This window comes from Mya arenaria, chromosome 1, assembly GCF_026914265.1.
Source record: "Mya arenaria isolate MELC-2E11 chromosome 1, ASM2691426v1".
NCBI classification, from domain to species: Eukaryota; Metazoa; Mollusca; class Bivalvia; order Myida; family Myidae; genus Mya; species Mya arenaria.
The window spans coordinates 33,967,587-33,994,213 of record NC_069122.1 but is presented as its reverse complement, the minus strand read 5'-3'; the positions used below and the strand labels follow the sequence as shown (position 1 = coordinate 33,994,213).

At 35.2% G+C, this 26,627-nt stretch overlaps 1 protein-coding gene across 1 annotated transcript; it reads left to right on the top strand.

The window, feature by feature from the left end:
- Window positions 1–516: 516 nt before the first annotated feature.
- On the top strand, window positions 517–26,627 carry LOC128220385 (serine/threonine-protein kinase/endoribonuclease IRE1-like). Its single transcript, XM_052928793.1, has 3 exons — window positions 517–645; window positions 1,250–1,368; window positions 23,504–26,627. The coding sequence occupies exon 3, from the start codon at window positions 23,636–23,638 to the stop codon at window positions 24,887–24,889; it is 1,254 nt and encodes a 417-aa protein (XP_052784753.1). The 5' UTR covers window positions 517–645; window positions 1,250–1,368; window positions 23,504–23,635; the 3' UTR covers window positions 24,890–26,627.

Below are 26,627 nucleotides of genomic sequence, written 5' to 3'. Positions count from 1 at the left end.
CAAACCAAGTAGATTTGGTATTGGAAAGATACGCAAAAACTGCGATCGATAAATATGTCGTAAGCGATGTGGTACATCATTAAGTAAGATTCAATGCGTCGATTATTTTCATTTTTACTTACAACTGTATCATCTGGTTTCCAGTCCCTTTAACAATATAGAACAAAAATATAAATATGAGATTTAGATGCCATGGAGGATATTTGTTGATGTATGTGTAAGATGGTAGTTTATTTTACGAGTGTCAAAGATATATCTACATTTGTTGGAGAAGACTTCTCCCACCGTATGTATCACTCTGATACTTTGTACATATGACTTTCGTCCGCAAGCCATTTTAAATCACGATCAAGAATGTTCCCATTTTAACAATCCTATGCAACTTATGAAAACACTTTTGTATACGTTATTTAACATAAAGCCTCGATACACTTTTATTTAATGTTCATTCAAATTCAATCAGTATAAACTTCCGGTGGTACGAGGACATTATATCATATTACCATTAATATAGCTCGTAAATAGCTGACAAACTTGTCTTTCTTTGTCTTAAACAGAAAGTTATTACTCATGGGAATACCCATCACAACTACGACGGAATTGTTCGGCATTTTATATTTAATTTCAATATAATCATTTAGAAAGGTAAGTACGATTTTTTGTATTAAAAGGTTGTTTGCATTGGTTTAAATTCTGAATAAATACATTGACAAAATTGAAATCAGTAAACTTTGGTTAAGTGACTAAAGACTAGTTGTTTATGTACATGTATGCTTTATATATTTTTCAACGACTGGGTGTGGATGTCTTCAAAAAGTCCCATGTTATCCTAAATATGTACCTAGATGGAGAATAAATTAAGGTCGTACGGTAGTATAAATCTGCCTTTTTCTCAACCTGTGAAATAATGTAAAACTTTTAAACGGGCTTGAAGCCCAGCGCAGCTTGACGTAAAGTCCGCCCGCGGTATTTGCGTGAAAGATCTAATTCCCTTCCTTCCGGAGTGGTGGCTATCTTTTTATGGGTACCACTGAACCATAAAATGGGGACCAGAAAAGCTTGTCATTCATACTGATATATTGCGTGTGCATGCCGATAAGCAAATTGTACATGTTTCGGATGGGTCTGACCTTCGTTATCCAATGAAAATCAAAACGATTAGTTTTAGGATCGTCACGTTCCATAAATAGATAAAAGTAGGATGCTTTTGCATTGAAAATATATCTACATTTAATTGTATTTATTCCAGTGTCACGCTACAATGAACTTGATGAAGACTTCGAGTTACCATTGGACACCATTTTTTAGTCATTGGAAACGGATTAAGTCGGCTGTTTATTAAAGAAAAGTCGGATATTGATTGTAAAGGTGAGTTTAACCCAGATGAATGAATTTGATTGTTCATAAAATAATTCATATTTGAACACTTGCGACTTCATGTTTTAACGATATTCGCGTTTCAACCATGAGTATGATAGCGAGGTACGACTTCTGACACAGTATAAACATGTGCAGATTGATAACTTAATATTCAGAGACTTTAACTTGAAGGAGATACACACTATAACTCAATATATTGATAATTGAATGTTTGATATCAACAGTTAAAACGGTTTAATAAGGGCTTGAAGCGTTTGTCTGTACAAGCCCTCTTACGGTTTGTACGTGTATGCAATGGACTACTTCTTTTTTGCCGGAGTGATAGGCATTAAAAAATTAGGGCACCACTGAACCGTGAAAATGAGAACCAGACAAGCTCGTCATACATTGTTCATATAAAGCGCGTGCATGCCGGCAAGCAAATTGTACATGTTTAGGGCGGGGTTTGACCTCCGTTAACCAATGAAAATCAATATGGAAATACCCGAGGTACATGTACAATCCACCTTCGGCACTTCCATAAAAGGAGTGGAGAACACATATAATGAATACACGTCTAAAGAGTACTTCTTTTGACCGGAAATTATATTTCATAACTCTGCAATAATAATACAAAACGAACAGGGTTGTCAAAACAATTGTGTTTTTTTTACCCCACATCTTAAAAAATACCGTTTAAACTGTATATCTAGATAATTAAGTTAAATGTATTTATGCGCATTTTACGAGAGCTGATGTAAACAATGATTTGCATATAGGCACATTGCAGGTGCGCGTGACGTCTTCAATATGTCTATTATATTGAAACTTTCATCATGATGCAATAACACGAAGTTAACGTTGCTTTCACGGTGAGTTGTACTAAGAATTATACTTGTTATTGTAAATTCAATCGTTCATACGTTGCTGTTTGGACACCATAATGACATAACGTTGGTTTTTACGGATAATGAAAAAGCTAAATTTATGCAATCGGTATTCAGATATGACCTTCAGGTCATAATTTATGACTCATCACTATACATGCCAAACTAATTGTTAACTGTGCGATTGTGTACTTCGTTGTATTGTATTGTAAAATTAAAGTATTAAATAAAAAAAGTTAAAACTTAAGTAGTGAAAACTAAATCTTAAAAAACATTCCTTTTTTATTAAAATTCATTGTGCATGCTTATGGTAAACCTGAGAAGAAAAGTGAGCCTGGTGTGGGGCTCAGACTCACGACCGCAGGAACACTAGCACGGCGCTCTTGCCAACTGAGTTAAATGGGCAGCTGGTTTCAACTCACACAGACTAGACTCGTCCGTCCATTAAAGGGGCTGTCTCACAGATGATAAAATAGCGAAAAGAAAAGAAAATTGTCGAAAAATATCATAAATTTGGCATCGATCTGTGACACAGTCCCTTTAACCATTTAGGCCGACATGTAGGCACTCCTGCTCTTTTACTGCTGTCACGATTGTGGGTAACCTGAGTGTAATTATGCCCAGTTTAAAAATTAAAAAAAGTTTACAGTATTTAATTAATATTTTTGTCATGGCAGAGTGGGGCAGATAACTCGCGAATACTTTAAGCGATAAAGATGTATGAATGAAATTACAGTAAAACCACTTCAGCACAAACAATGAAATCAAATGTTTAGTAATTCATAATGTGATTGACAGGGGAGGGGTATCCCCTCCAAACAACCATCAAATTTGGCATGTTTGACCTGGTTTCAACAAGCATTATAATGTGAGTATTATAGATTATGAACCCGGGGGAGGTCTAAGCATAAAAGGCAGTGTTTCTTTTTGGCAGAATTACATGATAACGCTAGAGCTTACAGCATCTTACCGGTGATTTTTTTAACAAGGTTTTCAGAAGGAAACCTTTAGGCGAGATGAAATGTATTGACATGTCTCGCTTAAACTGGCACATATTTCCACACAGAATTTCTTTAAGTTAACCTCTTTTCAAAATTAATCAGCTGAAGGCATGCTTAAGCATGCAAGACAGTTTTAGACAAACTCTTTCCTACAAAGTAAAAAATGACATTTAAGTAATTAATTATTTAAATGGGGTGGGTTCGGGAGGGGTTTCCCCTCCCGACAAAATCCCTCCCAACAAGCGATGTTAATAACATCTTTTTTCTCCTGCATATAATTAGAAAATGCGGGGTCATCAGTTTAGCTCAAAAACAGTGGCGTTTTTTGCAATATTTTTCAGATGTTTTTAACAATTGCTTGTAGATCAGTGATTTTTCTTCATGCAGTGTGCAATTTACTCTTCCTAACAGCTGTTTCGACTTGAGATAGAATATGGCCGAGAAATATTTTGTTCTCAATTTGTTCTTAAAATACAGTCTATATGAATTACTTAAAAAAGGATATATTGTTTATGTAAAATTAACAAGACGATTACAATGCCAGCTCTAATATAGTAAAGCATAGGCATAGCAAAATTCAAAACATTTATATTATATATGCTTTGTGGTGATTTATAGACATTTATGAACAATAAAAACAATCTCACTGTTTCAAACATATTGAGATATGTTTTACTGTTTGAAATTTCAGCCAGCTCTCAAATAAATATTGAATCCCATCAATTAAAACTGGTAGGCCAGAGATGTCTTAATTGAGAATGTTGTATATACTACAAGGGTGTCAATGATTGTATGTTTGGGTAGGTGTTGTGTTATTTTCATTCTTATTATAAACAGACCCGGGAGGAAATGATGATGAACCAGCCAGACAGCCCGCCTGCCACCCCGCCGAGCTGTACTTGGTGTATGCCAACATGCCGACATGCTAAAATTTGTTAGCACTTCAAGATCATATAATGGAAAATTGTATCCAAACTAAAGTGAGTAAGTTTGGTCATATAAGCCCATTGATACTGTTTGTTCCTTTTCTAAATGAATTTCTTCTATGTTGTTGACAATCATTTCTGGTGCGGCTTTGATAATAATATTATTTTCTAATGAAGCTGCTGACTTGTATTAGTCTTTGGTCTGTATTGTGTATCTATTCGCACATTTTGTTTGCTCTTTTAAGCAAACATTACATAAATTGCAAATTCCATAAGCAATTAATCAAAACTTACTACACATTTGATGCAGAATGATGTTTTATTTTTGCACCAGTCAATTATAACCACGCCCCCAGGTCCGGGGAATAGCCGGGACTTTGACTTTCAGTCCAGCCAACCCGGGGTAAAATCCCCGCCCTGCGGGGACGAACTGATGGTTAAACCCCGGCCAAATGCCCCCGCACCTCCGCTAAAATTGGCGCTATGGCAAAACCACCGCGGTCACCCGGCCCTGCGGGGCCACCTGGAAAGTTAAAACACGGCCCTTTTCCCCGGTTAACCCCCGGACCTGGGGGGGGGGCGCGTGGGTACAATTGACTGAAGCATTAGTGTGCATATGATTTTCAGCTTATGGACAAGAAAACATCTACTTCAACAATCACAGCAACACAATGAGATCCCTATTTTAAAGAAATAATGCCACCTTTCATTAATTCATTAATCAATTCTATCAACCATTCATATATATTCATTCATTCATTTATTTATTCAGTTTATACATTGAAAAACTTGACATTTCTCAAGGCAAAAAACATAAAAAAGTGAGCCGCTTTCATAAAGATAAGAGCCGTTTCCCTTCATGCATTAAAAAACAACCTTAATTCATTATAAATGTCTTAAAATCCCTAATTTATGCTTATTTCAATAGCCAGCCTGGTTGCTGTAGCCACAGAGGAATTTTCAAGGACAAGAACCAGTGCTGGTCAAAATGTGGTCTTGTGTGGTTTTCCATACTGGCTCTCGGCAAGGATTTCCGAGAAAGGAATACCGTCTCCAAGTAAGAAGAAATTCTAAGCATGTCTGGTTTTAATGCTTTCGAAATGCATCTGGGTACTCAATAAGATGAGATTAAATTTTGAGTTGTTAAAAACTGCAAAATGTCCAAAAGACTATATATTTCATAAAATTTGTCCTGAAAATCCTTGAATTCATGAACTTTTCTGCATATTTATCACATTGATGACTACATAATAGGTTGTGTATGCCTCAAATGAGTGTTTACAGGCCTTTTTCAAACTTTAACAGTAGTGGCAGAAAGTTTTATTAGTGTAAAACATTGCTTTTGTGTCTTGCTTGCAGATCATGATGTGCCAATAAGCTCCAGTTAGCTGCGCCTTTTTTTCCCCGGCGGTAGTCCTGCAATCTGAATCCAGGAGATGCAGCTCTGAATCCAATATTTCAGAAGAATCAAGATGTTAGTCAACTCTGTAGTACTTGTTTGTGTGTAAATGATTCCAAAGAGTGAGATTTATAGCAAATAAGCAACTTATAGACAATGTTGAAGTGCAGTGCTCTGAATTTAATGCCAAATCTAGCCTTCAAAACAGATACTTAAACACGACGGGGAATCCACGTGACCAAATGGTAGGTTTCAGTGCAAGATGGCTTCACCAAAACGCTCGACTCGAGCCGAATATCAAGGCAATACATATAATTATAAAAGTTTCTTTATTTTTTAACATAGCCTATCATATGCCCCCCTACCTAGTGTGTAATAGCATATCCATGTTTTCCTTGAAACTTTAACCGTTCTCGAGAACACTTCTGCAATGATTCCAAAATGTACGAAATTCGACTGGTAGGTTACAGTTCCATTTATCATTTTGGCTCGGATTTACCAGAAAATGAGGTTGTAATTTGGGAAAATCGCAAAAACACTTAAGTTTTGTTTGAACATAACAGGCATATGCATTTGGCAACGAATATTTTAATGATTTTAAAAGATATGAGGACGGAAAGAAAATGATAGGTTGCAGCTCCGATTTTTGAAGAGATAGGTTGCAGTTCCATATAAAGGTTGTCGTCTGGACTGCAAATTATGTAATGTGATTGTATCACTGATATTGTATACAAGCATGGAGGAATTGAAATGTGACAAACTGTTTTTTTATGAATTAAAGATATATATATATATATATATATAGGATTATTGAATAATATCACGTTTAATATATAAATAAATGTTAAACATCCTGATATTATATACACGTCGTGTATATAATATCAGGATGTTTAACATTTTTATTTATTTACTGCCGATATATTATTATGTGAAGTATTATGGATACAACTTTTCTACCACCTCAGATAAGTACATCCAATAATTTAACCATGCTAGATATTCTTATCTTGCCCACGGGCAAAGATAAAATGCCCGTATGGAACTCCTTTTTAATGGTCACCACATTGTAATTACCTCCCTTGTTGAAGACTGTCGTCTGTAGCATCATGGAAACCTTGTCTTGTGGCAATATTTAGAATGCTAGTTAATTATTTCTCGCTTCGAATGTCACCATAAAACAGTTTTCACGCACCATTCAAGAAATAATGGTTCACTCTCCTTAGGACTATTTAAAGACCGATTATACTATTGATTTAATCGGAATCACTGCGCGCATATCCATGACAACCACGAATTATCTCATATCCATACGCAATTATTTTCACTATGCACAAAAGAGTTCCAGCAAAAAACTCATTTTTACTTAATTATTTTTAACTGAGGTGGGAGAAAAAGCATCTACCATAGCCGCTCGCGTATGAAAGGGTAAACTTCGTTTCCGCAAAACACCCTACGCTCGGGTCGGAATGAACCTATCTTACACTCTCGGCCATGGAAGAAACTTATAACCTTTATCCTGATCAAGTGTTAAAGATTTCTTTAGTTGAAGTTACCTTTAGGTTAACACAAGGTTTAATAAATAAAAAATACCAATCACTTGTTTGGTATTTGTTCATTTAAACTAAGGTGGTCTCAATTGGTCCGAAGTTGTTCAACACGGCGCATTAATCGAAAGCTTACTCTTCAATATCTTACATCATATTTTTTCTAGTACTGATATTAAGTCAGGTAATGCATGTTCATGACACGGAAGGATTATAACAGCGACGAATGTAGTTTTATAATTAAACAATGGAGGAATAAGCTAGGTTTAAACCACATCATCCTGCGATTAAACAATATTTTTACATATAAAATGCATGTTGACATTGAAAACCAGTCGAGTTTAATTCGTTGATATTGTTCAAACGCAAGCAACAAAGTTAAACGTTATACTTAACTAAAATGACAAACATTGCCTTTCATGAGTTCTGCTTACATGAACTGGTGACCAAATATGTATTACATGTAATATGTAAGGAGCGATTTAAAAGTTCAAACGTAAATGGGTAATAAATATATATAGCTTTATTTTCCCCATTTTCTGGAGATGTACATGGTATATGGTAATACATACATAAGCATGAATATTTACAAACACAATACAAAATTGATAGTACATAGTAATGAAAGAAAGTCACAGTAACATAAATTGCGACAAGTTTGTTTTATACGCATTAAGTTGGTCTCGTTTATACTTTATAATTTAGCCGCTGCATACAAGTCTGATCTTACAAACGATTAAGAACAATGATAATGCATCGGCTAAAATCAATAGACTATTTCCTATTAATTTAAGCAATATTTCTTCGAAAGCGAAATAGAAATAGCTGTTTAAGGATTAGCTCATTTTGTCGAGTGGCATTGTCATTGGTAAAGTGCAGGCATCTTAATGCGTCTTAGTTTAACACATCATTGTATAATTTAGCACAGTTGATAAGGAAGTCCGGGTATAATTGTACATCGAGTACCTTTATCAAATGTTCGTCGATTTTGCCAAGTGTGTATATAATGAAGGACTGTCTCGATATCGTACTAAGTAAGTCATACATCGGTCCACTCAAACTTTTAATCGCCACCAGGAATAAAAGTCGCGAATAGCTATTGTTATTTGAGCAACACTCGAACATCAAGTGCTCGAGCTCATGGCTGCATTGTCGATGGCATTAACGGCAATCAATCGGCTGGTCTGGGGAACGCTGGCAGCAAAGACATGCTACCAGCTTCATGAGGGAGAGGCTCTCGGGACAAGCTCTCGCGACGGACCACACACTCGATAGGCACAGATGCGGATGGATCTGTTCAAACAGATCAAAGTCAGAGCTTATGTCCATTCTCGCTTTCCATGCATTAACTTCGTGGTTGTAGACAGCTGTTTTGCAGACACGTTTCCAGATGTACTTGTTTGGGAATGACACTTTGACTAGGTTCAATATATAATATTATAACACACACACACATATATATATTAAAGCTAAAATATCAAATGTAAGAACGGCATCAGCATAACATTAACTTTTTACTATGATATTTACAGTGAAAATGGATATATTTGTCGTGTTTTTTTGTTATGAGAATGTCACATGAGTCTTTTCCGATGATCTTTGTTGGAAGCTGTTTCGACAAATTTCATCTAGCCTTTTCCCAACGTACACCTTAAGTTTCCCTTTGTATTGCATTTCTGTCTGTGGGTGCTGTCGTTTCTTTCTGCGTGAGGCCAGTCTTGACCTCACCTTGTGATCAAACGAATGCTCACTGAAAACTTGTTTTGTTTTGTTGTATCGCTGCCATTTTTTTTGGTTGGCTGTTTAGATATCCTGCATTCATTTCGTTTAGGTTGATGAAGGGAAAGACTCTCTTATTCGTGTCATTGGTCTAAAAGATAAAAATGCATTCCATATGATATATCGAAAATTGCAAAACATCGATTGACACGTAATACAATAAAAGTATACTGGTGTGCAGATTTTATCATAGATAATGGTTTAACAATTCAACTCTAAACGTGTAATACATCAATTTGTCACAGAAAACAAATCATTAATGATGGTAACCTTATAAATTTGTAAGCAGAAAAATCAAAAGTACAAAAACAACAGTCTCGATGTGATTTTCAATGATTTTATAATTTTAGATGATGTAATAACTATGTAAAAAGAACAATGGTATAGAAAAATATCAGTTGAGTTTTATGGGAACCTAAATGTTTGGCTTGAACACTAAAACTAAGTCAAAGAATCTGCAGTCCAGACGGCAACCTAAATATGGAACTGCAACCTATCTCTTCAAAAATCGGAGCTGCAACCTATCATTTTCTTTTCGTCTTCATATCTTTTAAAATCATTAAAATATTCGTTCCCAAATGCATATGCCTGTTATTTTTAAACAAAACTTAAGTGTTTTATGCGATTTTCCCAAATTACAACCTCATTTTCCACTAAATCCGAGCCAAAATGATAAATGGAACTGTAACCTACCAGTCGGATTTCGTACATTTTGGAAACATTGCCGAAGTGTTCTCGAGAACGCTTAAAGTTTCAAGGAAAACATGGATATGCTAATACAAACTAGGTAGGTGGGCATATGATAGGCTATGTTGAAAATTAAAGAAACTATTATAATTAATGTATTACCTTGATTTTCGGCTCGAGTCGAGCGTTTTGGTGAAGCCATCTTGCACTGAAACCTACCATTTGGTCACGTGGATTCCCCGTCGTGTTAAAGTCAAAAGGTTTTTAAAAATGGGCATAATAATGCTATCTCTGCATTTTCTACATCTTGTAGCCATCTCAATAATGAAAACACTAGCAGTTGTCATGAACCTTTCAGTTTTGGTGGGATTTTTTCCATTTCCTTTGTTGCGGCATTTGTCCCAGACGCAAACAATTTGGCATATAGTGGTGTTTAGACTGTCTATAAACACATGATCACTAAATTTCTTTTGTTAAACTGAACAGTTCTATTACCTTTGTATATAAGTGGACCAGAAAAGCAAAATTTTGACAAGTTGAAGCATTTCAGTTTGGCTCTATGTCATTTTTTATATAAAACACTAAGCCGATGAAGTGGAAAAACCTTATCTTGCTTAGAAAAAAATCTTAAAAGAGTAGGAAGGCCATTTTTGTGGTCTGTTCTATAGACACTATTCAAAGCTACAAGGAAATCTTTACTTTGTCAAATTATTCCAATGCATAAGAAGATAATAGCTCTTCAAAGGTTTGCGGCTTACCATTTGAGGGAAATAGCTGTTTCTGCTTTTTTATAAAAATACCACAGGTGCTAATACTCTCATTCATTTAGTTTTTAATATATCATTGCCAAACTTTCAGTATGTGTTGCATATAGCCTTAAGTTGAGCTATAGTTGTTTTGAAGTCTGTTTCTGAAAAAATGTTGCTTAAATAGGCTCAAGACCACAGTTATCTGCCCCCTGTTGACCAAGATCCGGATGTGAATATAGAAAAAAGAGTGCTTGTGTTCAAGTTTCAATATTTTATTAAAGTTGAATGAAAGAGAAGAAACAGGTGGCCTTTATGCATAGAGCTTAACATAATTTGACACTGTATTGCAAAAACTGATAGTTTTCAGTGTAAAAATTGGAAAAATCATTGCCTGTGGAACTTTGTAAATTGGTTGTTTGTAGCCTTATTCCGTCTTGACCTCAGGGTCATGTCTTACTACTCAATTTTGTGAGAAAACGCAATAGTCCACCCTATGTTTTCTTGTTATTAAATTTTGTGTCTTGGATTGTTCTACAGCAGCCAGTTACTTGTTTTTCAATTTAAACTGTTTAAAAGTAAGAAGCCAAGTTAGTGTCTTAATGAAACATATATTAAAAATAACTGTGGTCTCACGCCACATAGCATGCGCTTCTAAAAATAAGCATTTTTTGGTTTCCCCAAGTCTGAGGTGGTAAACGCTTATTAAAATGTATTGTGAATCTGGTTACCACCGGTGTTTGCCTTATTTCTAAACGACATTTGAAACAAAATGACAGCTATTAAATGTGAACAAACAATAATTACAGAATAAATTGATTAATCTTGAAAGTTGTGTTATGGTAAAAATCTTATATATATGTATGTATATAAATGTAACTGTGTTCAGTATAATAAAATAAATATTGCATGGCTTCCAGTGTGAAAGTACATATTGTCAACATTCGGGTAAATATTTATATAATGACATATTTTGGGATATTACTCAGGACAAAAGCATTGTACGTATATGCTTAAGAAGACTTTATATCAAAGTAATAGCACTGTTTTTGTCATAGTTTAGGGATAGAGTTTCTATCCTATTTTTATCAGAAATTAAACAGCTTTTTATGTAATTTATTTTCTGACATGTGTGATACCTTTTTTTTCATTTATTGTGATTTCTGATGTTAAAGCTGCACTCTCACAGATTGAACGTTTTGACAACTTTTTTATTTTTTGTCTTCGAACGAACAAGTTTTTGCGTAAATATCTGCAAACCAATGATAAAAGACTTCTGACAAAAGATCAGATCACAGCTTTTCATATTTCCGTCCCAAAAAACGATGTTTTATGCATTTTTAAGTAACGGTTTAAGCAATAAAACATTAAACTTGGATTGGAAATATGAAAATCTGCGATCTGATCTTTTCTCAGCAGTCTTTCATCACTGGTAAGCAGATATTTACACACAAAAAAATCTCATTCCAAGACAAAAACTTAAAAAAAAGTTGTCAAAACAGTAAATCTGTGAGAGTGCAGCTTTAAGTAACAGCAAAACTTTTACTGCATTTTGATATTTTCCTAAATAATCAAATGTGTGCAGAAATGCCAACCTCAAATAAGTGGATTTTTCTTTATTTTATATCAATGCTCAAAAGCAAAAAGTACTTGCTTTAGTTCATGTACAAGCAGGAAAGTTATTAACCACTTCTAAACTTGACAATCATGTACATTACACTGCTTAATTAAGACCATGTAGTAGTAACTTTTAATCCATTCTTTTTCAATAGATTATCAGTTATTCTTAGTATAAGCCTTAAATATATTTTAGCATTAACTTATTCATTCACTTATGTTGCCCTCCACATTCAAATGATAAAACATTTGAAACTTGTAAGGCTCACTTTTGTTTTCATTTTCAATTAAAAAAAATTCATTCATCCATTTTTTCTGTTACTTTTTTATATATTTATTTTCTAATTACAGACTTATTCTACAATTTTACTATAAACGAAACACTTATGTGATGGAAATATATTGCAGATATTGAAATGTGTTTTAAAAAATATACTAGTTACTAGTTTTTGAAAATGGAAGTAAACCCCTTTAAATCTTTTGGTTTGAAAAATTGAAGTTTTAATAAAAGTTGAGTAATGTTCTTATGTTTGACCCTTCCCTCAATGGACAATTTATTGCATTCATATTTTTTATAAAAAAACTTACTTAACTTTTATTTTATTTGTATTTTTTTCTGTGTAGACAATATAGTCTTTTTCAAATGTGATAATGCTTTTGACATATGATATTAAAAATAATTGTTTTATTTACTGTTAATCAGGAATTATATTCATTCATTTGGTCAAAGGAATGTTTTACTGATGTTGCAGTTAAATCAACATATTTTATGAAATGGATAGTGTTGAAGTTAAATCTTCAAATATGAGTATTGAATGGTATTGTAACAAGAATATATACTCATCTTTTACTTTTTTATGCCCCCGAAGGTGGGCATATTAAAATCGCACCGTCCGTTCGTCCGTCCGTCCATCCTTCCGTCCGTCCGTGTGTCCGGCTCAATAACTCGTGTCCGGGCTGTAACTTTCCCTTGTATGGACAGATTTTAAAATAACTTGCCACATGTGTTCCACATACCAAGACGACGTGTCGCGTACAAGACCCATGCAACTACCTCAAAGGTCAAGGTCACACTTGCGTCTTTATTCACAATGGAGTGCTGCATATAGGACATAGAGTATAGGTTGTCGTGTCTGGGCTGTAACTTTCCCTTGTATGGACATATTTTAAAATAACTTGCCACATGTGTTCCACATACCAAGACGACGTGTCGCGTGCAAGACCCGTGCCCCTACCTCTTAGGTCAAGGTCACACTTAGTGTTTATTCACAATGGAGTGCTGCATATAGGACATAGAGTATAGGTTGTCGTGTCCGGGCTGTTACTTTCCCATGTATTGACAGATTTTAAAATAACTTGCCACATGTGTTCCACATACCATGACGACGTGTCGTGTGCAAGACCCGTGCAACTACCTCAAAGGTCAAGGTCACACTTAGTCTTTATTCACAATGGAGTGCTGCATATAAGGACATAGAGTATAGGTTGTCGTGTCCGGGCTTGAACATTCCCTTGTATGGACAGATTTTAAAATAACTTGCCACATGTGTTCCACATAACAAGACGGCGTGTCGCGTGCAAGAACCATGCCTCTACCTCTTAGGTCAAGGTCACACTTAGAGTTTATTCACAATGGAGTGCTGCATTTAGGACATAGAGTATAGGTTGTCGTGTCCGGGCTGTCACTTTCCCATGTATGGACAGATTTTAAAATAACTTGCCACATGTGTTCCACATACCAAGATGACGTGTCGCGTGCACGACCCGTGTCCCTACCTCTAAGGTCAAGGTCACAGTTGGATGTTTATTCACAATGGAGTGCTGCATATAAGGACATAGAGTATAGGTTGTTGTGTCCGGGCTGTCACTTTCCCTTGTATGGACAGATTTTAAAATAACTTGCCACATGTGTTCCACATACCAAGATGACGTGTCGCGTGCAAGAACCGTGTCCCTACCTCTAAGGTCAAGGTCACACTTAGTGTTTATTCACAACGGAGTGCTGCATATAAGGACATAGATTATAAGTTGTTTTGTCCGGGCTGTAACTTTCCCTTGTATGGGCAGATTTTAAAATAACTTGGCACATGTGTTCCACATACCAAGGCGACATGTCGCGTGCACGACCCGTGTCCCTACCTTTTAGGTCAAGGTCACACTTAAGTGCTAATTCACAACGGAGTGCTGCATATAAAGATATAGTGTATAGGTTGTCATGTCCGGGCTGTAACTTTCCCTTGTATGGACAGATTTTAAAATAACTTGCCACATGTGTTCCACATACCAAGATGACGTGTCGCGTGCAAGACCTGTGTCCCTACCTCTAAGGTCAAGGTCACACTTAGGTGTTTATTCACAACGGAGTGCTGCATATAAGGACATAGAGTATAAGTTGTCGTTTCCGGGCTGTAACTTTCCCTTGTATGGACAGATTTTAAAATAACTTGCCAAATGTGTTCCGCATACCAAGACGACGTGTCGCGTGCAAGAACCATGCCTCTACCTCTAAGGTCAAGGTCACACTTAGAGTTTATTCACAATGGAGTGCTGCATTTAGGACATAGAGTATAGGTTGTCGTGTCCGGGCTGTCACTTTCCCATGTATGGACAGATTTTAAAATAACTTGCCACATGTGTCCCACATACCAAGACGACGTGTCGCGTGCACGACCCGTGTCCCTACCTCTAAGGTCAAGGTCACAGTTGGGTGTTTATTCACAATGGAGTGCTGCATATAAAGATATAGTGTATAGGTTGTCATGTCCGGGCTGTCACTTTCCCTTGTATGGACAGATTTTAAAATAACTTGCCACATGTGTTCCACATACCAAGATGACGTGTCGCGTGCAAGACCTGTGTCCCTACCTCTAAGGTCATGGTCACACTTAGGTGTTTATTCACAACGGAGTGCTGCATGTAAGGACATAGAGTATAAGTTGTCGTGTCCGGGCTGTAACTTTCCCTTGTTTGGACAGATTTTAAAATAACTTGCCACATGTGTTCCACATACCAAGACGATGTGTCGTATGACAGACCCGTGTCCCTATCTCTAAGGTCAGGGCCACACTTGGGTGTTTATTCACAATGGAATGCTGCATATATAAGGACATAACCGTGTCGGTTGTCAAGTATGGGTGGTATTTTTATGTTTAGAGGCAATTTAAAATAACTTGCCATAATTATGTATTTGACATGTAAAGGCAAGATCAACTTTTCATGTACTGACCTTGTTCATAGGTCAATGTCACAATCGGGGGCATTCGTCACATACTGTGACAGCTCTTGTTTTAAAAATGTCTTCAGTATCAGCTGAATGCTCATGTTTTATCCTAATTATAATTATATGCTACCTAGTTCTTGTTTATAATAATTGATAATTTGTCTACTGCAACATAACTGTATGCATTTCACATTACTCATTTACAATGGCCATGTGCATATTTATCTCATATTTTATAGCTTTAGTTTATAAATGTATGTAGATAGTGTATCTATGTAAATTAAGGACTCATAAATAAACTGTGAAATACTTACTGCTTGCTTTATGGAAGGTGTGAAAGACCAATACTGATAAGGATTTACATCTGGTAATAGGAACCATTTCCTTCACACTACTTAGCCGATTTCTTTCACTTTGGTCTTAATTATGCAACAGTCAATTGTAACCACGCCCCCCCAGGTCCGTGGGTATACTGGGGATAGCAAGGGAAATGAGCCGTGTTTTTACCTTTCAGGTGTATTTGTTCAATGGAATGTTTTACTAATGTTGCAGTTAAATCAACATTTTTTATGAAATGGATACTATAGTCTTAATTATGCACCAGTCAATTGTAACCACACCCCCCCCCCCCCGGTCCGGGTGTATACCGGGGATAGCCCAGGAAATGGGCCATGTTTTTACCGTTTGGGTGGCCCCGGAGTGCCGGTTGAATGCGGTGGTTTTGTCTTCGCTTTAAATATAGCGGGGAATGGGCCTTACCTAGGGTCCCTGGTGTACGGGGGCATTTGGCGGGGATTATACCATCTGTTCGTACCCGCAGGGCGGGGATTTTAGCCTGGGTTGGCTGGACCGAAATTCAACCTCCCCGCTATTCCCCGGACCAGGGGAGCCGTGGTTACAATTGACTGCTGCATTACTAATCAAAATACTAAAAGACCATGCAAAGTACAGTGTGTATATACTAGTGATGGGCAATCGGCTTGTATTTTCATAATCGATTAATCGGATTCCCTGATTGATCGATTATCCGATTAATCGGCTGTAATCGGACAGTATCACAAAAGCATCCTTTTCTGATGTATATATCAATAAGGACCTTAGTTTTCATATGTGTTTCATTTCTTCTGCTTCAGTCAGAAAACAGGTATTATTTCTGGCATATTGAATAAGGGGTGGGGGGCTTGGTTACAATTGACTGGTGCATTATTTAAACTGGTTTTGAAAATTAAATTGAAAAAAATGAGACATAACACATTGGTTTTGGATGGCATTAGCTATTAAAAATAACGAGTAATTGGAAATTAAATAAGCAAAACTTTTCTCACGTATTTTCGGAGTTGGACGGCAAACATTTCCATTCTTCAAACAGTTTTTACATTGATCTTGACGTTCATTTCAATATGTGAGCACAGCTGGGGTCGATCAAGCCTAGTTTCATAAGAATTTGGGCTTGAATGACCCTAACCATTTTGCTGGAATAATTTGCACTTGTCAAGCACCTGGACGACCGATATCCAGGGTAATCAAATATTTTTAGATCGATGTCCCCCCTGGCCGTCCGCCATCATAAAGCTATTTGAACGCAAAGAAAAACTAAATGAAAGAACTGTTAAAACTCAAAGTATCGGTTACTTCCCTTAGCTCTAAGTTACTGCTGTACATATAAAGTTGGAAATTTACTGGATTCAAGCAAACTTTTTTTTCGATTGTTCGATTATGGAACGATGAGGTCGCCGATCCCCAAATTAGGAATGTCTGCCGATATAATCGATTATCGGCGATCATCGGCCCATCACAAGTATATACCACCTGTTTCCAAAATAATGTTTTGACAGTGCTCCGTCAGACGGCTATATTGTGAAAAGGTTTGTCGAAGTATTTTAAGAAACTAAACTCGCAATCAAAAGTTGGTTAAAGAACGAAGGTAGGGCTCCGTAATCGGCGTAGACTGCGCTATGTTTCATTTACAATGGTGAAGAAATAGTAAAGTTATCTTTGTTTAAAGTATTTTTTTCAAATCAAAATATTGCCTTCCGACGTAGCATTTATGACGCAATTTATCACGTGGTATACACACACTGAAAGTATGGACTGTACTGGACTGTAGACCCGATATAAAAATAATTATACAGCTGAAAAGCACATTCAAAAAAGCCTCTTCGTCCTTGCCATATGAATATTCATAAATTAAGGCTCTGTGCTTATCTTGAAAGAACATGTACTGAAAAGTTTGCGACTTGTTTATATAAAACAGCTAGTTGTTCTTGATGGCCCGAGAGGCCAAAAATGCCGGCCGCGATGTATTGTACAACATGTGTTTCATAAAAAGAACTACGATTCCGGCAATAACGTAACACTTCAAGCCCGTAGAGGCAGCGCCTTAGTTCATATTATCCATTTACTACGTTTGTTTGGAATAATTAGCAGACAAAATGGTTTTCTTAGTCAGTTGAAATTGTTTTTGTGATTATGACTCATAACAAAAAAAAGTACTACAGTGCTATGCATGTTCTGGCTAAATCTGTGAGTGACGGTGCTGTACTTTACTTTTTCATCTATTTAAAGAAGTGAATGAAAAAAAAATGCGTGTCTTTTTAGCATAGTGAGGTAAAGGGACTAGACGCCAGATCCCACAATTGTTAGAAAAAAAAGAAAAATACCTACATAAAAATGATATTGTTGTGTGTACAACGCATCTCACTTAATCTAAATGTATCACAGCTTTGACGACACATATATAAAAATCGAAGGTTTTGCGCAGGTAGTCCCAATATGTTTAAAATTAGCGTCTGTTTATTTATATGTACTCATCACGTGACATTCACATCCTAAATGTGCACATTTCATGGCTTCCCGAAAACCCCCGGACAAAAACAAGGAAGCGGAATACTGCTGCAAAAGAGCGTAGACACAGAGCCCGATAGATCAACATAGGTGATGAAATTGATGAATGCAAACATTTGAAAAGGGTCAACTCTGCTGAAAATGACAGCGAGTTGCTTAAACGCTTATTGACAGTTTAGTGTGTGAAACAATCTCATGACTTTCACTTTGTTCGAAAAAACATTTTAAAATTGGGAATGGGTGAGAGTGGTCTATTGGTATAGGTGTCCGCCTCTCACCCAAGAGGTTGTAGGTTCGATCCCCACCAGGGGTTCTTTCTCATAGCCTCTCAAAAAGGACACAGTACTGGTTTCTGCCCAGGAAACGGACTCGAGAGTGATTCTATAAGCTATCAGCTTTCGTCACAATCGAGCTAAAATAAATTAGTATAAACCAACCAAAACTGAGAAACCATTATGCGATATTTTAAAACGGGGAAACGCAGATGAGACAGGTGCGTGATTGATACGTTTATGCTTTTATATCATGTAAAAAGATGTATTATCTTCCTCATACTAGCTTGCATTGACACTTATTGGCTTGTTTTAAGGAAATTCTGTGTTTGCCTGTGTTTGGACCATCTGGAAGTTCCTTTAAAATACTATAATAAAGTGTTCGAGTTAGAGAAAGTAGATGAATATTGTATTAGAATTAGTCATAGCTGAGCGAGATCGACCGAAACTTTATGAGCACCCTGTTGATATATACAGTGGTATGAACTGAGTTATTACGTTTCGTATCTCGTTAAATCGACGTTCGTTTTCTTTTGTTAAAACGACGTATTCACTCGATTAACTGACTTACGTATTGCATATAAGGGCTCTAATGAATGTATTTTGTGACATATATTTGTTATCAAAATCCTATCCGTTGTTATAACAGGCTGGAGGGAATGATGACGGACCAGCCAGCCCAACTTAAATTGTTGTACGAATTCATTCGTTATTTTAGTATTTCAAAATCACAATATAGAAATTTATCAAAAGTGTGGCAAGTTTGGTTCTTTAAGTAAATTTATCCAGTTAGTTTTATTCATATAATTATCATATCGTTTTATGCCACTTGTGGCTGAGGGTTAGATATTTTATCTGATATATATATATATATATATATAAGTATATCATAGGTCCGTGTTGTGAATCTATTATCACATATTTTTGCTCTTTTATGGAAGCATTTTATTAAATGCAAATTCTATAACCAGTAAAACAAGACTTTCTACGTGATGCAGAATGATGATTTATATAGTTTACATTTGTTTCTCAGCTGATGGACAAGGAAAACATTTACTTCCACAATTACGAGAAAAACACATTGATTATTCTTTTTTGAAGAGAAAATTCATTCCATTTCAATCATTCATACATTCAGTGACTTAAATTGAATTGCTTAGAATTTCAAGGCAAATGGAACAACACGGTTCCGGTTACATTTACATTATTGATTTTCCCTCCAAAATCCTGTAAAAACACAAATGTATTGTATATTATTTTCTAAAGCCAGCCTGGTTGCTTAAGCTCTAAGTCCGGTCTGTTTTTCAACAAACAAGTACACTTTACTGCTAAAGAAAATATTTGGAACAAATTTATATAAGACAACAAAACGATAACTTGTTTTTTTCTCTGATACAGCAAAGGTGTACACTACATTGCACATCTGTTTAACATGTTCTGAACTAACACCCCAAACAGAAAACTCTAATACTTGTCATGATGTATTTCAGTACACGACTTTTGTATACATTATCAATATAAATTCGTTCGGTTAAATTTGTGCCAAATTAAGCATTTAAAACAAGATACTTATAGAATCTTTTAGTTTTTGTTTGTGTTTTTTTTCCATATTTGGCCATTTGTTCGATAAGCAATCAGTTCAGTAGTAATGGTGTTTAGACTGTCAATGAACACAAGATCACTATTTGTAAAATGTTGAACTGAATTATTGTTTTATATATATGTGTATGTGAATGGACCAGAAATGCACTATTTGACAAATTGATGCATTTCAGTAAGGACAAAAATGGTTGTTCAAAGGTTTGCGGCTTTTCTTTTGGCCGAAAGGGCTATTACTGCTGTATTTGGAAATACCACTTGTTCTGATACTGCCTCAATTGTTAAGTATTGAATAGACTCTTGTCGATCTTCTTGTTGTGTTGCACTTAGCCTGAAAATGAACTGAAACATGTTTTAAGCTCTGTTTTATAAAAACATGATACATAAATATGCTCAAGAACCAGTTATTGGATCAATATACATCTGTTCATACAGGAAAAGAGTGCTTGTGTTCTGAATTAAATATGATATGAAAAAAATTGAAGTTGAATAAAAAAGATGAAACAGGTACTTCTTTTTTGCATAGAATTTGACGGAATTTGACACTGTTTGCAAACATTCATCCGGATTGATCAATATGAAGCATATTGTAAGATAACTGTTCCCTAAATTTGTGTTATCCAACTTAATATCACATGTACCTTATAAGCCTCATTGAGGCATTTGTTTTATATAATATTATCTAATCATTGAACTTACTAAATTGTTTTTATATAAATTGACGCTTGTTCTATTTGCATGTACAGTCATCATTATAATACTTTCTTACGTCTTTTAAACTTATATGCATGTACAAATATAAAAAAGCGCTTAATAAGCTCAGCTGCCAGCTGTGATATTTGACTTAATTCTTATTTGATCAGGTTCTTACTTTAAAGACCCAGAATGTTTTAGGTTTGATAATTGAGTGACAAAACCAGAAGTGCGTATAAAACTATGTTTGAGTCTCAGATTAAGTTTGTTATCACCCCGATGTGCTAACAATTCTTTATAAAACAGAAATGTATAAATATGTATGGAAATGTCCCAACAGAATCACAGACTCGACTACTCATTTGCTATTTACGAGAGAGAGAGAGAGAGAGAGAGAGAGAGAGAGAGGGAGAGAGAGGGGAGAGAGAGAGAGAGAGAGAGAGAGAGAGAGAGAGAGAGAGAAAACAATTTATTTTATTAATCAACTATTTCGTATTTGACAAGATACAGAGACAATTGCTGTACCAATACAATACAATTGAAGACAATATAAGCCAGAACACGCTCTATATCGACCAAAGTCGGCCAATATCAACAAAACTCACCTAATATGAGTTTCCTCCGTTTTGATTGGCTACAAAACTCGCCTAATATAGGATTGGAGAAATGGGCCATTTTCCTTGGCTGTCGAAACTCGCCTAATATGAGAAATATGCTGGAAATTATTTTTAAAAGTAGCCATTTTGTTTTCCGTTTTCCTACTGTTTTGAAAAAAAAGTGCTTCGTTTAACTCTATTTGGAATACATGAACATATTGAATAATTAAACCACTCTGTACGGTTTGATATTTCAGTTGTATTTAACCCGTTTGTGGATTTTACGACTATTATGATTTTGTACACCAACAAAATGGACGACGAAGGTGAAACATTTGACGTTTTAGCAAACGATTTACGAAATTAAGACGCAAAGACATGCTTCCTTACGATGTACAGTGCTTTATTCATAAATATGTGCAATGTCACTTTAAGGATGCATGTCAAAATCAGATAAGTCAAGACACCATGAATGGATAAGGGATAAATACGGCTTCAATGTGAACTAAAGGTACATGTAAGTTAAGAGAATGTTTTTAACAAAAATGGTAATAGTTGATTAATATAATACTTATTAATTAGGTGATTTCATATTGGCCAAGTTATTTGTTCTCAGTCAGCTGTATTTGCCTTCACTCTTTCGGGCTCAGGCAAATACAGCTAACATCGGACAAATAACTATAGGCCAATATGAAATCACCTAATTAATAACATTATAATATAATGTATACAATATTATTGTAAATGGTTATGTTAATATTAAATAAATTGTCAACTGCAGCAAAAATGCTTGTTATTTAAAATGGTATGAAGGATTTCCAAGTTGCATTAACATATATGACAATTTTTTCCCTTTCACTTTTGTGTTTCACTTAGTCATTAACATTAAGTAAACTGTAACTATAGTCCGGCATTAATAATTCGATCCCATAGAGGCAGCGACTGAGTTCATATTATCAACGATTTTGGTGATATAGTTAAGCAATTCCAGAAAATGTAAAGCTTATACATCGTCTTTGTTATGAAATGGCATACTTGCATCTACCTTGTGTCGTCTGAAATGTACTTAAGACAACGACAAATATATATCCAGCGATCATGATTTTAACCTTCTTTCCGTAAAATATCATGTAATTCAGGTTTAAATAACAATATAATAGATCTAATTATTAGATATTATTTTCGTGAAATGTTCATGATAAAAAATTGATTTGTAAACACAAAAAAATATTATTGTTTTTGCTTTATGAAGAGTTTTAATACTTACAGTATTTTTCTCCTGTTTACGATGTCAAAAAAACCGGCGAGATCGCCATTTTGTCAGAACAATTTTTCGAGTTAATTTCTCAACCTCCCATTATGTATTGGTAAAGTTTTCATCAAGGACAGTGATTTAAATGTCATTTGGTTCTTAAATGTCAGCATATTTAAAATTATTTAGCCATAGACAAGTAAATAACAGCATAGCTGAATGTGACATTCGTACCCTATCCCGAACTTACCAAAATAAGATTCGTCCCCCTACTATATTGACAGTTAATTTATTAGTCATTTTGATTGTTTCAAATCCTTAGCTGTCTTGGTTTTTGTTTCATTTTTAGATGCTATTTGGAGATAAACTATGTGACATTGACAAATACACTTTTGCTGAGCCAAAAATGATACATTTTTTTATGAACATTTTATATAGTTATAGCAATCAATTTGAATGTGAATATAAACTATATAAACTGAGGTGTGTGTTATGGCATAGTTTTTGTATCAGGTGTTACGAAAGTATCACTTTTCCTTAAAGTCTCCCCACTTCTCCCTAAATTGACTGAAGGGAGAAGTCACTTCTCCCAAAGTTTTCAGCCTAGTGAGAGTAGGCTGAAAACTGGGAGAAGTGACTTCTCCCATTCATAACACTGTTGTTGAAAGAGTTGCGCATTGATATGCCATAGATTAAACTACGAATAAAGCATGATTTGTTACTTCTATTTAAATCACAGTTTGTTACCAATTTTGATATTACTGCACATATAGTCAGGTTATGTTTCAGAAATTAGTATGAAAATAATAAATATACAGAAGTATGACTTAATAACTACATCTTTGGATATCATAACAATTAGTATTGAAAGTAGAGCTCTAGTACCAAAATATTGAACTTTGCAAGTGCCCCATTTAGGCTCATTAAATGCGCATTAAAAGTGCCTTTTTGGACCAAGCACCCTGCCCTTTTCAAATCCTGGCTGGAGCACTGTCTAATTTGGATAAAAATAATGAATGTACATTTTTTTGTAATTGAAATTCAGTAACTTTTAAAAGTATATTTTTATTTCTTTTAAGATTTTAACATTTGGGTCGCCGCCGGAATCTTTGCATTTGGAGTGGCAGTAGTTATTACATTCATATAATAACAACTCAAGAAAAAGACCACAGACAGGCAGTAGGAGCTCATCATCTGGCCATAAGCACAATATGCCAGACGTTACAACACGTCAAGGGAGAGCCCTTGGTACCCAAGATAAGATCGTCAAATTAGGACTTATAACATTCAATAAAGCGGAGGTTATCGGTTATGGGGAAGAAGGGAAAGTATACAAAGGAAAATTTGGTGAATTTACTAATGCAGCAATAAAAGATTACGTGTTTACCAATAGCTCGACAATAGCACGTCTTAAAGAAAGAGCTGTGAAAGCAAACGAAAGTCTCCGGAATGTCACATGCGCAAATATTGTGGGATTTTTTTCTTTTTATGAGAAACCAAATGCATTTTACCTTTGCATGGAGTTGTGCGATTGTAATCTCGAATATTTTATTCGTCATTGGCCGCAAGAGATTCCTAAGAATGGATTTGAGCAAACACTGAACGGATTAAATGTTCTTCATGAAAACCAATTTCTTCACCGTGATCTCAAGCCTAGCAATGTTCTTGTTAAGAGAGAGAGGACACGTATTTTATTAAAAGTATCTGACTTTTCTCTCTCTAAGGAAGCTGATGCCAAAATGAGCGTAACATCTGGACCATATGTTGGAACAGTAGGATGGATGCCACCAGAAATACATCATGAAGTAGAGGCCAAGTCACCAAATATAGTAGTGAATGCATCTGCAGATATATTTGCATGTGGCATGCTTGGGTACTATGTCGTTTCAGCGGGTAACATGCTTTACCATTCTCAACAAGATATTAATCAAGACAATGCAGATTATAGATATTTACATAACCATACAGCTGAGGATCTTGTACGAGCGATGACATGCCGCGACGAAAGGAAACGGCCGAATGCAAAGATGTGTTTGCAACACCCGTATCATTGGGATTCTTGTAAAACCATTAGATATTTCAAAGATGTTAGTGATACAATTATTGGTGAACAGAGGAACAACAACACAAACATGGCCAATGCGTTAGACCAAAATTTCCATCAGGTGTTCCAATTAGAATGGGAAACTACCCTCACGTTGCAGGTTCAAATTGAACTATTCACAGCTCCTAGAACTAGAACCAGACCGAGATACAACAAGTTCAAGGTCAGCAGCTTGATTCGCGCAATACGGAACACGAAGGACCACTTTCACGAGATGGTTCATTTGCACCAAGAATTGGGTAATGATGAAATCGAACTCCTGGCGTACTGGACCAAACTATTTCCACAACTATTTATTCACGCATATACAACGCTGAAACCCATGGCCAACTTATATAGAAATCTTCAACAGTATTATTGAGACAATTATATTTCTCGTTTCAACGATTGTTTCCGAAACAAATGTTGGATAAGAAGAGGTCATAAAAAAAATAAATGACAAGATATACAAATAAGTAAGGATGAGTAAATTATCAAACATTCTCTCGTCGTGGTCAAACTTTCTTGTGACAAATATGCCCAGGTGCAAGACCACAAAAAGCGTTAATATGTGTGCATGCCTAAAATAATGCTAGAACTGTGATTTGAACATTTATAGTTAAATGTTTGATTATATCAGTAGAAGTAAAGTCGCAGTTACATTGTAAGTCATCTGTTTAGCAGGCAATCAAAGTTGCTTATAGTTTGATACTTAAAAATCATAACAATGAGACCCTCTTATCAACAATCGTGTCGTACGATCAGTTTCCCTGAGTGGTAATAATATATATTTAGAAATGGATTCAATTTCTAAGAAAGATGATGCAAGACAAACATTTTTTCAATATGCAAGTAAAGTTTGTGATACTACCATTATATCAAAGCGAATTAGTTAATCTTACGATATTTTGACGTACGCTCGTTGATAAGACATGTATATCGGAAAACAAGTACTTCTTTTGTGATTTATTTCGTATTTGCTATGTACTGTACATAATATTCTGTGATATTCTTTTCTCTGGAGAACTTAATGTACCTTGTTACAATTGAAGAAGTTAGAAAGGCTTGTATAAAAAAAAATGGGTGAATCAGGTTGTCCTGACTTTTCATGAATTCTTCAAATATTTATAAAACAATAATTTGTTTTCTTCAGTTGTATGTACATTGTTTTATAAATAGTTTTATATTTGCCATTTCCTAAAGAAGTTGCATCATGTATCTTAATAATGTATTTGTCTTTCATAAGTCTCAGGGAGGCAAAGTTTAAATGGAGGGGGTGTATTGGATTCCCTATAAGGTATGTTGGCAAATTTGTTTGAGAAAACACTCTCATATTATAATAGGCATCACTTAAAACTTGAAACACATTATAACACTGATGGGTGAAAGTGCCTAACATATTAGTCGGTAGGGTAATTTATTCTTAAAGTTCCTATATGCCATTGAATATGATGTTAATACTTTTAGCTATAATGAAGTTCATGGAACAAACTGTACCTGCCATTAAAGAAGGTATCATTTTGATGCTTTGTACACTTTACCACCATAATGTGCATTAGTTGATGACGTAATAATCATGACCTACGGCTACTTTATTTTAGAGTTATGTGCCCTTTAATATGATTTGCACATTTTATATATATATTTGATATTGTGGAACTACTCAGAAACGCAGTTTAAGAGATATCAATATTCTAGTACATTTAATGAAAAATAATGTTCAGGGTAAAGACCTAGTTGTTTAAATACTATTGCATGATGTTGTCTCAATCTTACGCTCGTTAACTGTTAATTGCAATCTAAATATGGTAGGTTTCATTTAACAGTTTATGATTATAGGAGTTACATATTATTCACTTATCTGAGTATTCATCAGTGTGCACTGTCATATCATGAGTCGTCTCTCTTTAAGATTTGACTTATGTTTAAGATTTCACTGAAATAACCAATACTTGTCAATGCACATATGTATACGGTAACTGAATTTATTTTATATATCCGATATATGTATTAATATGTATTTTGCTTATTTATTTTTTTGATATTTTCACTAGTAACTTAGTTATTACACATTTGTTAGGCAATTAAACCAAAATGTGCCACTAGTCAAATAACCATTT